The sequence below is a fragment of the Theropithecus gelada genome, chromosome 6, assembly GCF_003255815.1.
Source record: "Theropithecus gelada isolate Dixy chromosome 6, Tgel_1.0, whole genome shotgun sequence".
NCBI classification, from domain to species: Eukaryota; Metazoa; Chordata; class Mammalia; order Primates; family Cercopithecidae; genus Theropithecus; species Theropithecus gelada.
In genome coordinates this window covers 157,202,067-157,216,310 of record NC_037673.1, presented here as the reverse complement: position 1 = coordinate 157,216,310, position 14,244 = coordinate 157,202,067, and the positions used below count along the sequence as shown (strand labels likewise).

General features: G+C 41.2%; 1 protein-coding gene across 1 annotated transcript in view; it reads left to right on the top strand.

The window, feature by feature from the left end:
* ATP10B (ATPase phospholipid transporting 10B (putative)) overlaps window positions 1-14,244 on the top strand; it is a 274,240-nt gene that overhangs the window by 181,663 nt on the left and 78,333 nt on the right. Inside the window, exon 8 of the mRNA XM_025389215.1 lies at window positions 4,311-4,396. Within this exon, the coding sequence (XP_025245000.1) occupies window positions 4,311-4,396 (86 nt within the window). The remainder of the gene's footprint in view (window positions 1-4,310; window positions 4,397-14,244) is intronic.

Here is a 14,244-nt window from a genome sequence, read left to right as displayed (position 1 = left end):
AGGAAGTGAGTGGTGCTAACGTTAAAGCCTGCTGTCCTGCTTTGCTGGCTGGAGGGCACTGGGGAAATCACAGATTCTCCCTAAGCCTCAATTCCTTTATCTGTAAAATCGGGATAATGATGGTACCTACCTGATAGAATTATTGTAAGAATTGAAGAAGATGGCATGTATAAAATACTTAGTTGATTCTTAGTACACAGCGAGCATTCAATAAGTGCTACAGAATAATAATAACAGGAGAGGAGGAATAAAAGGTGATGATGATGATGACGACAATAATGACTTTGGAATCTGACGATGTGAATGGCAATCCTGGCTCTGTTACTTACCAACCATGAGACATTTTAATTTAGTCTCCATCTGCACGTCTGTCCAAACCTCTTCAGGTTTTTGTGAGAACTGAATGACAGGTGTCTGGCACATAGTAAGTGCTCCAGATAGGTAGGTCTGACCTAAAGCGCTGCAGAGATACACACTCTTCTCTAGAAGGGACTGGTCCTTTCCTGTGTCTTAATGGCTCCCTAGGCCTTTTGCTGGATAGCGAGACTTTCATCAAAGGGCAGTGCCTTAGATAACAGGCTGAGTCAAAAAGAAGTGGCCAGTGAGGCAAGCTTCATCCATAAGCTAAGAAAAACTACAGGGTGGTGAGAGGACATTACACCATCTCACAAGGGAATCAGAAACTCCTGAACAATGTTAAAATAAGAACCTTGGCCAGGCACGATGGCTCACACCTGTAATCCCAGCACTGTGGGAGGTTGAGGCAGGAGGATCGCTTAAGCTCAGGAGTTTGAGACCAGTCTAGGGAACATAGTAAGACCCCCATCTCTATAATATATATATACACACACATATATATTTATATATGTATATATAATATATACATATACAATTTTATTTTATAAAATATAAAATCAGTCAGGTCTGGTGGTGCACACCTGTAATCCCAGCTACTCAAGAGACTGAGTTGGGAAGATTGTTTGAACCCAGGAAGTCGAGGCTGCAGTGAGCTGTGATCACACCACTGCACTCCAGCCTGGGTGACAGAGTACGACCCTGTCTCAAATAAATAAATAAATAAGAACCCTGACAGGTTTGTAAGGCTGGGCAACTCTCTGTGTCTTGGGCTGGCCCAGCAGCTGCCCTGCAGGGAAATACAGCAAATCCTTAAAAGCAAGCAGGGTCTCAGTGGTTATCTTTGCAGCCAGCAGGACCCATGTGCCCCTGTCCACAGCCCCTCTTCCTCCAACTGAAGAAGAGAGCCCAGGGAATAAGTAGCTAGAAAGAGCAGGGTCACCTCTCCATGAAAAGAGGAAGATAGGGGCAAAAGTCCTGTGCTCAGCAGAAAAGGAGAACACAGCGGGAGGAAGGGACATTTCAGGAGGGAGGTGGCTAGGAAGCCCCAACAGAGGAACAAGAGTCAAACTTCACCATTGCTGGGGCCCGGGGGGGTGCGATTAAACAGGTGGCAGGGACTCCGAGGCATTACAGAGGGATCATTAGTGCTCAGACCCCACTGCCAGTCATATCTGAAATAAGTTTGGATTTAGAGACCCAGCACTGAGCTGAGTGGTGTGGATCAGGAGTGAAGCACACGGCTTAATCAGAGGCATGAAAGCAGCTGACAAATTACAGCATAATTTGTCATCATCTCAGAGCTCAGCAAGTGTTTGTCCCTGAAAGAATCAATACCTGGAGGGAAAAGGGCCATATTTTTAGAAACTCCTGGATGGGTAATTTATTTCAAGTGAGTAGAGAGTTTATTTATGTTGGCACCCCCTCAGATCCAATGGACAGTATATTTACACGAAGCCAGAAAATGCTATCACTTCTTTGAATCAATTTGCCCCTTTGAACAGTTGTACCTTGAAGCTTTCAGTGATAAACTCACACCCCTTGCTAAAAGCTCTACCCAGGAAACCATTTCCAATCCCACCTTTACCACTGCTGCCTTCTGTTTGGGTGGAATGTTACAGGTTTCAACACTTTTCCACATAGATGCTGTTTTCTGAGGCACAATTAAGATGGGCAGGGCAGGTGATGTTAGCTCCATTCTACAGATGAAGAAACGAAGGCTCATGAGTTGAACGTAGTATTAGTCAATGTAGAGGAGAGTCAGAAAGCAAGATTTCCCCACCTCAAGTTGTGTTTTACTCCCATTGGACTAAAAGAGCTTGTGCAAGAGAAATGCCTTTAAAAAGTAAAGAATCAATGATGTGTTTAAAATATTTAGCTACCAGACTGTTCACCAGGAAGCAATGTGCTATGCAAATAAGGAGTAGAGGGTCTGCAGTTGAACTTGGATTAAAATCCCAGCCCATGAGATTTAAATAGGTTTGACCATGGAGAGCCTTCTTTACCTTTCAGTCACAGATTTCCCATCTCTAAAGAGAGGCAAATTAAAGTTCCTGCTTCACCGAATGATGGTAAGCTTGAAAATAAATAGTATATAAAGTTCTCATTACAGTGTCTGGCAGAAATAAGACTTCAGTAAATGCTATTTATTTTGTTTTATTAGCTACTATTTTCACAGCATTTTTATAATAGCAAAACAAATTGAAACACTATACCTATTCAATGGTGAAATGATTAAAGGAAATATGGTCAATTTTGTTCCTGGACCAAACTGAGGGTTGGGCTGCTATTTCTCATGGCCCAATAACGAGATGCAGATGAACTGGGGAGGAAGAGAGTTTTTATTTCTCTAACAGGTTACAGGGAGAAGGCCTGGAAGTTATTGCCAGACTAACTCAAAATTACAAAGTTTTCCAGAATTTATATACCTTCTAAGCTATATGTCTACATGTAAGTGTGCATTCATCTAAAGACGTAAGTGATTAGCTTCTTTTAATCTATAACTAAGGTCTGAGTCCTGAAGACCTACTTCTGGAGCCTCGGTAAGTTTACTTAATCTAAATGAGTCTAGGTGCTGGGGTGATTACTTTATCTTGTCTCCTGACAAATCATAAGGATTTGGGGAGTTTCTTCAGACACCATTAAACTTGTTTGTGGAGGCCTAGGGAATTTCTTCAGACCCCCGTTGAAACTTGTTTCATCCTGAAAAGGGTCCTGTTAAGAATTCCTTCGTTATTTTCTCATGCTTCAAGGCCCAGGCAACCTCGGTGGGATCTTTGTTACATTCCAGCCTTTGTATAAGGACACTGGCTCAATCAGCTTTTAATGTTTAATCTAGCTACTCAGTGCTGGGACAGTTGTTATGGAGGCCTGCGTTAGTGAGACCTGGCCTGCCACATATTCATACAACAGGTTTTTGTGCAGATGTTAATAAAGATGTAGAAAAATTTAACATGTAAAAATGTTCAAGATTTATGAACACTAAATCTCATTGTTAAAATGTGTAAATACACATGTATATACCTACACAAATATATGTGGGTGTGGAGATATACATATATGTGTGTGTGTGTGTGTGTGTGTGTGTGTGTGTGTGTGTGTGTGTGTTTTGAGACAGAGTCTTGCTCTCCCAGGTTGGAGTGCAGTGGTGCAATCTTGGCTCACTGTAACCTCTACCTCCCAGGTTCAAGCGATTCTCGTGCCTCAACCTCCTGAGTAGCTGAGATTAGAGGCACCACCATGCCTGGCTAATTTTTGTATTTTTAGTAGTGACGGGGTTTCACCAGGCTGGTCTTGAACTCCTGACCTCAGGTGATCTGCCTGCCTCAGCCTCCCAAAGTGCTGAGATCATAGGCATGAGCTACCATGCCCAGCCAATGGATATATATTTTTAAAACCCTGGAAGTATTACATGCACAAGCATTTTAGCTGTGGATACCTCTATGTGGTGTGATTTATAATGCCTTCTTTTTAATAATCTATTTCTATGGTGTCCAATGTGAGAACCACTAGCCACATGTAGCTATTTAAGCTTAATTAAAATCAAATTAAATTTTTAAAGAAAACAATTCCTTGGTCAAACTACCAAACTTCAAGTGCTCAATAGCCACATGTGATTAGTGGCTTCCATACTGCACAATGCAGACTCAGAACATTCCATCATTGCAGTAAGTTCTATTAGATCTGGGTTAGAGCCCCAGACCCAGGCAGGTCAGAGAAATGCAATCACGGTAGTCACCTCCCTCTGCCCTCCATCAAACTTTTCATTGACATTTGCTTTCTCTTCCTTAATGAGGACTTAACTCTTTTTTTCTGACACATTACAACTATCAAAGTGTGACAAAGCAGGGATTACCTTATTTGCAATGGTTCTAACAGTGATTAGCTCTCCCAATGATCCTATTAAGACCAGTTCCCTCTGAATTAATAAACTCACAGAGTCCTCTCTCTCACAGGAGGTACAGTTCGAACCAGAGCTTTTCCACAATACCATCGTGTGTGAGAAACCCAACAACCACCTCAACAAATTTAAGGGTTATATGTAAGTATCTCATGTTCCATGCTGCTAGTAAATATCTCCACTGCAGCTAGAAAATATATTGTCTAGAAATGACCAAAGAAATAAGCATCTTCATCCTGAGGAATTTTATTTTGTATGTGTGATAAAGAAGGACTAGAGAAATTTAAATTGGGAAACTTTTTCTTTTTTTTTTTCTTTTTTTTTTTTTTTTTTTGAGTGCTAGTTAAATTCACCAGTGGTGTTGTTGTTGTTGTTGTTTTGTTTGTTTTGTTTTGGTTTGGTTTTTTAAAAAAGAAACCTTTGTAAAATAGCATCAAAATCAAGATGCTCTGGTTCAGGAAAGTGAATATGATTTAATTAAGATCAATTTTTTTAAGTGCCTATATTGCATTGTAGGTAGGAACAGGGACTTTGGAATTTGACAGATCTGGGTTTGAATTGGGGTTCTGCAAATTACAACCCATATGACCTTGGGTAAATTAATTCACCTCTCTGAGCCTGTTTCCACATCCATAAAATAAAATTATAATATCTACATCAAAGGTTTTTCTTTTCTAAGATTAAGTGTCAGCATACACAAAGCTCTTAGCACAGCAACTGGCAGAGAGGAAATATTCAGTTAACAGTGGCTTCTGCTATTAGGATATTGTTATTCTTATTCCTCAACTTTGGTTCAGGATAAGAATTTTACTGCAATTCTGATCCCATATCAGACCACTAGTATTCTCACACAATAAGAGCCATAAGGGCAGCGAGGCTGGGGGAGCGGCGCCCGCCATTGCTGAGGCTTGAGTAGGTAAACAAAGTGGCCAGGAAGCTCGAACTGGGTGGAGCCCACCACAGCTCAAGGAGGCCTGCCTGCCTCTGTAGACTCCACCTCTGGGGACAGGGCATAGCCAAACAAAAGGCAGAAGAAACCTCTGCAGATTTAAATGTCCCTGTCTGACAGCTTTGAAGAGAGTAGTGGTTCTCCCAGCGTGGAGTTTGAGATCTGAGAATGGATAGACTGCCTCCTCAAGTGGGTCCCTGATCCCCGAGTAGCCTAACTGCGAGGCACCCCAAGTAGGGGCAGACTGACACCTCACACAACCAGGTACCCCTCTGAGACAAAGGTTCTAGAGGAACGATCAGGCAGCTACATTTGCTGTTTAGCAATATTTACTCTTCTGCAGCCTCCGCTGCTGATACCCAGACAAACAGCGTCTGGAGTAGACCTCTAGCAAACTCCAGGAGACCTGCAGCTGAGGGTCCTGACTGTTAGAAGGAAAACTAACAAACAGAAAGGACATCCACACCAAAAACCCCATCTGTACATCACCATCATCAAAGACCAAAGGTAGATAAAACCACAAAGATGAGGAAAAAACAGAGCAGAAAAGCTGAAAATTCTAAAAATCAGAGTGCCTCTCACCCTCCAAAGGAACACAGCTCCTCGCCATCAACGGAGCAAAGCTGGATGGAGAATGACTTTGATGAGTTGAGAGAAGAAGCCTTCAGACGATCAAATTTCTCTGAGCTAAAGGAGGAAGTTCGAACCCATTGCAAAGAAGCTAAAAACTTTGAAAAAAGATTAGATGAATGGCTAACTAGAATAACCAATGTAGAGAAGTCCTTAAATGACCTTATGGAGCTGAAAAGCTTGGCATGAGAAGTAGGTGACAAATGCACAAGCTTCAGTAACTGATTTGATCAACTGTAAGAAAGAGTATCAGTGATTGAAGATCAAATGAATGAAATGAAGCAAGAAGAGAAGTTTAGAGATAAAAGAACAAAAAGAAACAAACAAAGCATCCAAGAAATATGGGACTATGTGAAAAGACCAAATCTACGTCTGATTGGTGTACCTGAAAGTGATGGGGAGAATGGAACCAAGTTGGAAAACACTCTGCAGGATATTATCCAGGAGAACTTCCCCAGCCTAGCAAGGCAGGCCAACATTCAAATTCAGGAAATACAGAGAACGCCACAAAGATATTCCTTGAAAAGAGCAACTCCAAGACACAAAATTGTCAGATTCACCAAAGTTGAAATGAAGGAAAAAATGTTAAGGGCAGCCAGAGAGAAAGGTCGGGTTACCCACAAAGGGAAGCCCATCAGACTAACAGTGGATCTCTCGGCAGAAACTCTACAAGCCAGAAGAGAGTGGGGGCCAATATCCAACATTCTTAAAAGAATTTTCAACCCAGAATTTCATATCCAGCCAAACTAAGCTTCATAAGTGAAGGAGAAACAAAATGCTTTACAGACAAGCAAATGCTGAGAGATTTTGTCACCACCAGGCCTGCCCTACAAGAGCCCCTGAAGGAAGCACTAAACATGGGAAGGAAAAACCAGTACCAACCACTGCAAAAACATGCCAAAATTTAAATACCACTGATGCTAGGAAGAAGCTGCATCAACTAACGAGCAAAATAACCAGCTAACATCATAATGATAGGATCAAATTCACATATCACAATATTAACCTTAAATATAAATGGCCTAAATGCTCCAATTAAAAGACACAGACTGGCAAATTGGATAAAGAGTCAAGACCCATCAGTGTTCTGTATTCAGGAGACCCATTTCATGTGCAGAGATGCACATAGGCTCAAAATAAAGGGATGGAGGAAGATCTACAAAGCAAATGGAAAACAAAAAAAGGCAGAGGTTGCAATCCTAGTCTCTGATAATACAGACTTTAAACCATCAAAGATCAAAAGAGACAAAGAAGGCCATTACATAATGGTAAAGTGATCAATTCAACAAGAAGAGCTAACTATCCTAAATACATATGCACCCAATACAGAAGCACCCAGATTCATAAAGCAAGTCTTTAGAGACTTACAAAGAGACTTAGAATCCCACACAATAATAATGGGAGACTTTAACACCCCACTGTCAACATTAGACAGATCTACCAGACAGAAAATTAACAAGGATATCCAGGAATTGAACTCAGCTCTGCACCAAGCAGACCTAATAGACATCTACAGAATGCCCCACCCCAAATCAACAGAATATACCTTCTTCTCAGCACCACATCACACTTATTCCAAAATTGACCACATAGTTGGAAGCAAAGCACTCCTCAGCAAATGTAAAAGAAAAGAAATTATAACAAACTGTCTCTCAGACTACAGTGCAATCAAACTAGAACTCAGGACTAAGAAAATCAAAGCTGCTCAACTACATGGAAACTGAACAACCTGCTCCTCAATGACTACTGGGTACACAACAAAATGAAGGCAGAAATAAAGATGTTCTTTGAAACCAATGAGAACAAAGATACAACATACCAAAATCTCTGGGACACATTTAAAGCAGTGTGTAGAGGGAAATTTATAGCACTAAATGCCCACAAGAGAAAGCAGGAAAGATCTAAAATTAACACCCTAACTTCACAATTAAAAGAACTAGAGAAGCAAGATCAAACACACTCAAAAGCTAGCAGAAGGCAAGAAATAACTAAGATCAGAGCAGAACTGAAGGAGAGAGACACAACAAACCCTCCAAAAAATCAGTGAATCCAGGAGCTGGTTTTTTGAAAAGATCAACAAAATTGATAGACCGCTAGCAAGACTAATAAAGAAGAAAAGAGAGAAGAATCAAATAGACACAATAAAAAATGATAAAGGGGATATCACCACCGACCCCACAGAAATACAAACTACCATCAGAGAATACTATAAACACCTCTAAGCAAATAAACTAGAAAACCTAGAAGAAATGGATAATTTCCTGTACACATACACTCTCCCAAGACTAAACCAGGAAGAAGTTGAATCCCTGAACAGACCAATAGCAGGCTCTGAAATTGAGGCAATAATTAATAGCCTACCAACGAAAAAAAGTCCAGGACCAGACGGATTCACAGCCGAATTCTACCAGAGGCACAAGGAGGAGTTGGTACCATTCCTTCTGAAACTATTCCAATCAATAGAAAAAGAGGGAATCCTCCCTAACTCATTTTACGAGGCCAACATCATCCTGATACCAAAGCCTGGCAGAGATACAATAAAAAAAGAAAATTTTAGACCAATATCCCTGATGAACATCAATGCAAAAATCCTCAATAAAATACTGGCAAACTGAATCCAGCAGCACATCAGAAAGCTTATCCACCATGATCAAGTGGGATTTATCCCTGGGATGCAAGGCTGGTTCAACATACGCAAATCAATAAACATAATCCAGCATATAAACAGAACCAAAGACAAAAACCACATGATTATTTCAATAGGTGCAGAAAAGGCCTTTGACAAAATTCAACAGCCTTTCATGCTAACAACTCTCAATAAATTCGGTATTGATAGAACGTATCTCAAAATAATAAGAGCTATTTATGACAAACCCACAGCCAATATCATACTAAATGGGCAAAAACTAGAAGCATTCCCTTTGAAAACTGGCACAAGACAGGGATGCCCTCTCTCACCACTCCTATTCAACATAGTGTTGGAAGTTCTGGCTAGGGGAATCAGGCAAGAGAAAGAAATAAAGGGTATTCAGTTAGGAAAAGAAGAAGTGCATTGTCCCTGTTTGCAGATGACATGATTGTATATTTAGAAAACCCCATTGTCTCAGCCCAAAATCTCCTTAAGCTGATAAGCAACTTCAGCAAAGTCTCAGGATACAAAATCAATGTGCAAAAATCACAAGCATTCTTATACACCAGTAACAGACAAACAGAGCGCCAAATCATGAATGAACTCCCATTCACAATAGCTTCAAAGAGAATAAAATACCTAGGAATCCAACTTACAAGGGATGTAAAGGACCTCTTCAAGGAGAACTACAAACCACTGCTCAGTGAAATAAAGAGGACACAAACAAATGGAAGAACATTCCATGCTCATGGATAGGAAGAATCAATATCATGAAAATGGCCATACTGCCCAAGGTAATTTATAGATTCAATGCCATCCCCATTAAGCTACCAATGACTTTTTCCACAGAATTGGAAAAAACTGCTTTAAAGTTCATATGGAACCAAAAAAGACCCCGCATTGCCAAGACAATCCTAAGCAAAAAGAACAAAGCTGGAGGCATCACGCTGCCTGACTTCAAACTATACTACAAGGCTACAGTAACCAAAACAGCATTGTACTGGTATCAAAACAGAGATATAGACCAATCGAACAGAACAGAGCCCTCAGAAATAATACCACACATCTACAGCCATCTGATCTTTGACAAACCTGACAAAAACAAGAAATGGGGAAATGATTCCCTATTTAATAAACGATGCTGGGAAAACTGGCTAGCCATAAGTAGAAAGCTGATACTGGATCCTTCCCTTACTCCTTATACAAAAATTAATTCAAGATGGATTAGAGACTTAAATGTTAGACCTAAAACCATAAAAACCCTAGAAGAAAACCTAGGCAATACCATTCAGGACATAGGCATGGACAAGGACTTCATGTCTAAAACACCAAAAGCAATGGCAACAAAAGCCAAAATTGACAAATGGGATCTAATTAAACTAAAGAGCTTCTGCACAGCAAAGGAAACTACCATCAGAGTGAACAGGCAACCTACAGAATGGGAGAAAATTTTTGCAATCTACTCATCTGACAAAGGGCTAATATCCAGAACCTACAAAGAACTCAATCAAATTTACAAGAAAAAAACAACCCCATCAAAAAGTGGGCAAAGGATATGAACAGACACTTCTCAAAAGAAGACATTTATGCAGCCGACAGACACCTGAAAAAATGCTCATCATCACTGGCCATCAGAGAAATGCAAATCAATACCACAATGAGATACCATCTCACACCAGTTAGAATGGCAATCATTAAAAAGTCAGGAAACAACAGGTGCTGGAGAGGATGTGGAGAAATAGGAACACTTTTATACTGTTGGTGGGACTGTAAACTAGTTCAACCATTGTGGAAGACAGTGTGGCGATTCCTCAAGGATCTAGAACTAGAAATACCATTGGACCCAGCCATCCCATTACTGGGTAGTAACCCAAAGAATTATAAATCATGCTGCTATAAAGACGCATGCATACATATGTTTATTGTGGCACTATTCACAATAGCAAAGACTTGGAATCAACCCAAATGTCCATCAATGACAGACTGGATTAAGAAAATGCGGCACATATACACCATGGAATACTATGCAAACATAAAAAAGGATGAGTTCATGTCATTTGTAGGGACATGGATGAAGCTGGAAACCATCATTCTCAGCAAACTATCACAAGAACAGAAAACCAAACACTGCATGTTCTCACTCATAGGTGGGAACTGAAGAGTGAGATCACTTGGACACAGGAAGGGGAACATCACACACCAGGGCCTGTCGTGGGGTGAAGGAAGCGGGGAGGGATAGCATTAGGAGATATACCTCATGTAAATGGCGAGTTAATAGGTGAAGCACAGCAACATGGCACATGTATACGTATGTAACAAACCTGAACGTTGTGCACATGTACCCTGGAACTTAAAGTATAATAAAAAAAAAATTTTTTAAAATAAGAGCCATAATAACAGATGTGAGTATATGCCCTTATACAATGCTTTCCTACCGGGGTGTCCAAACTTCTGGCTTCCCTGGGCCACACTGGAAGAATTGTCTTGGGTCACACATACAATATACTAACCCTAACAATAGCTGATGAGCTAAATCATCATCATCATCATCATCATCATATCATAATGTTTTAAGAAAGTTTATAAATTTGTGTTGGGCCACGTTCAAAGCCACCCCGGGCCACAAGTGGGCCATGCGTTGGGCAAGCTTGTGGTTTAACAGCTTTTAGAGGACTTCCAGAGAACATTATCACATGTAATCTTCACAATGACCCCAGAAAGAAAATATCATGATGTGTATTATAATAATCTGAGACTTTTATAGATGCAAAGATTCTCCCTAACTCACAGCAGGTAGAAGACAAAGCCAGGACTTATATGGGGGTCTTTTGACTCCAACCCCAGTGTGCTTTCCATAGCAGTACATTGCGGAGCTCAGCCATGTTACACCAACTTCTCCACCAATAGGGCCTGGAATGAGGCTTAGGCAGCTCCCTGAAATGCAGTTGTCTTTACTTTCCTCCACCCACATGTCCTCAGGCCATATGGGATATCAAGAGGAGAAATAGAAAGGAGAAACAATAAGAATAATACCACAGAAACCATAGCTTTTGTAGGCAAATTACTTTTAAAATACACAGAGTGAGCAGAAGGAGACAGGCAGAGAAGGGCCTGAGGTCCTGGGAAAAGGACCTTGCTGCAAAGGAGAGGTAAAGTCTGTCACCTGCTCTGAAGAGAAGGGCGCCCCTTGTGCCTTAGGTTTGTGAACTTGATTCATCCCAAATCCCTCATGTCTTGAGTCACTCTCCATATCCTCTAAGAGAGCAGCCTCATTGCTAGATTTCTGTTTAGGACCCTTTCTCCCCAGAACAGCTCAGGCCAACAGCCAGCCTTTCTCAGCTTTCAACCTGGGCTCCAGCCTGCCCCTCTCAGACAGATTTCAGGACAGAACTCTCCCAGCTTCACTCAGCTCCCAGCACCTCCTCTTCCTGGTTGCTGCTCTGGGAGACCTGTCCATCCTGCACCTGCCTGGGCCTCATGGATGAGTCCTAAAATTCCAGTTGGACAGTGGAGTAGCTAACCCATGGAATGAAGGAGAATTCCTTGCTGTGCTCCTACACCCTTGCTGTACCCAGCAAGGAGAACACCCTCAGGCCTGGCACCCACAGATGGTGTGCACCTTCTTCCTGAGCAGACCCACTGGTCTGATGCCTCTGGGTTTCCCAGAAGCTTCTGTGGGTCCCATTAATTTAGAATCTCCCTGAGGCTGCACAGGCTGGCTAGAAGATGGACAGTTTTTAATGATCTGTTTGAAAGTTAGGGGTGTCCAATTTGAAAAATGTGACTTTTGAACCAAAGAATCTCTACAGAGCGGTGGTTCTCAACCAGGGACAATCACCACCATCACCAGCACCACCACTCCAACCAGGGGACATTTGACAATGTCTAGAATCATCTTTCTTGCCACAACTGGGGAGGGGTGCTGTTGGCATCCATTGGGTAGAGGCCAGGGATGCTACAATGCACAGGACAGCCCCCAACCCCAGCAGAGAATTGTGTAGTCCAAAATATTAATAGCACCAAGGTTGAGAAATGCTAGTCTAGAAAAAGCATAATAGAGCATCCTTGTAAATCAAGAGCGCTAAGTAGACAGCAGCTATAAGATAGCAAATCATTTTCTACCATTCTTTGAAAATGGAACATTACAACTGAGAGAAGTAGAAGCCTCTCTCATATGCTATCACTTCAGAACACCCTAAAATCAATCTTGAAACCACAAGCTACCGACAGTGAGGCAAGCAAGATTCATTAGCCCAATATTAAATCCATAGCCAGCCTCCTCCTTAATAAACAGAGGGAGCAGTGGTGGGTCCTGAACCTCAGTCGTTCTTAGACCACCTTTATGATTTTTATCATATTCAGTAAAATCTGTCTACCAGATTTTTAATTACCTTACTTTTTCTAAAATTTATTTGAAAAGGAAAATTTATATCACCGGGCCCTATGGGAAACCAGGATCACTTGCTATTCTTAAGAGGTGAAAATTAATACAATGAAATCAAAACAGTTATATTCTAACTACAGATTATTATTTGCTACAGCATCCTTTGCATTAAAAAGTAGGATAGACAAACATTAGAATAGGGTCAAGGATATACCAGCATGAAATGTTACATCCTCCTTGACATATTCAGCAGAACTGAAAATAGAAATGACTCTGATTTAGTGTGGGTGAGTGGGGTAGTACTTTAGTTACCCTAATGTGAAAATCTCAATTAGGTGGGTGTCTGTGACCTAGATTCCCTGGTCTTAGGATGTCCCATGTACTAGTTGTATAGCCTTTGAAAAATCTCAGCCACTCTGAGCTTCCACTTTTTCATAATTAAAAATAATCACTCTGCTAATTTCCCAGACCACAAAGAGTCAAAATCATGTAAGCAAATGTAGTTTATAAACACAGTGAGGAATCATGAGCATTAAAGGCATATTGAGTGGCAGTATGGCACTCTGCGGCCAGACTAGTTTTGAATCCCCATTCTGCCATTTCCTGGCTTTATGAACTTGCCTCAGTTTCCCTATCTATAAAGTGGGTATGATAATATGCCATATCTTATGAAGCTGTCATGAGACTTGAGTGAAAAAGGCTTATAACTGGACTTAGCAATAAGAAGTACTGAAGAACTACAAGTTTAAAAACAAGCTCTAAGAGTTCGGATTATTATTTTTCTGTTCTCTCCAATAGTTTTGGAAAGTTATATTTAAGCTTGCTGAAAATCTCAAGGGAACGGCATCAGGATAGAGTAAAGGCCAGACCTCGGGTAATAAATGGAGTCAACTGGACTCAGAAGTTTCTAGTGTGAGGTGGAAAACTACAATGCTCCCTGGACTAAAAGAAGGAAGAAACTATCTCTACTCTTAGGATCTGCCTCCTAGGCACAACTGGCCATAAGCCAGTTCCCTTGCACTTTGCCCCTAAAACAATTTTGTTTGTTTGTTTTTTAAACTGACAGCAAATTTATTAAGAAAGTAAAGGGATAAAAGAAGGGTTACTCCATAGCAGAGCAACCCCTTGCCTTTTTTTTTTTTTTCTTTTTAAGATGAAGTCTCGCCCCGTAGCCCAGGCTGCAGTGCAATGGTGCGATCTCGGCTCACTGCAACCTCTGCCTCCCGGGTTCAAGCGATTCTCCTGCCTCAGCCTCCCAAGTAGGTTGGATTACAGGTGCCTGCCACCACGCCTGACTAATTTTTTGTATTTTTAGTAGAGATGGGGTTTCACCATGTTGGCCAGGCTGGTCTCGAACTCCTGACCTCGTGATCCACCCGCCTCAGCCTCCCAGAGTG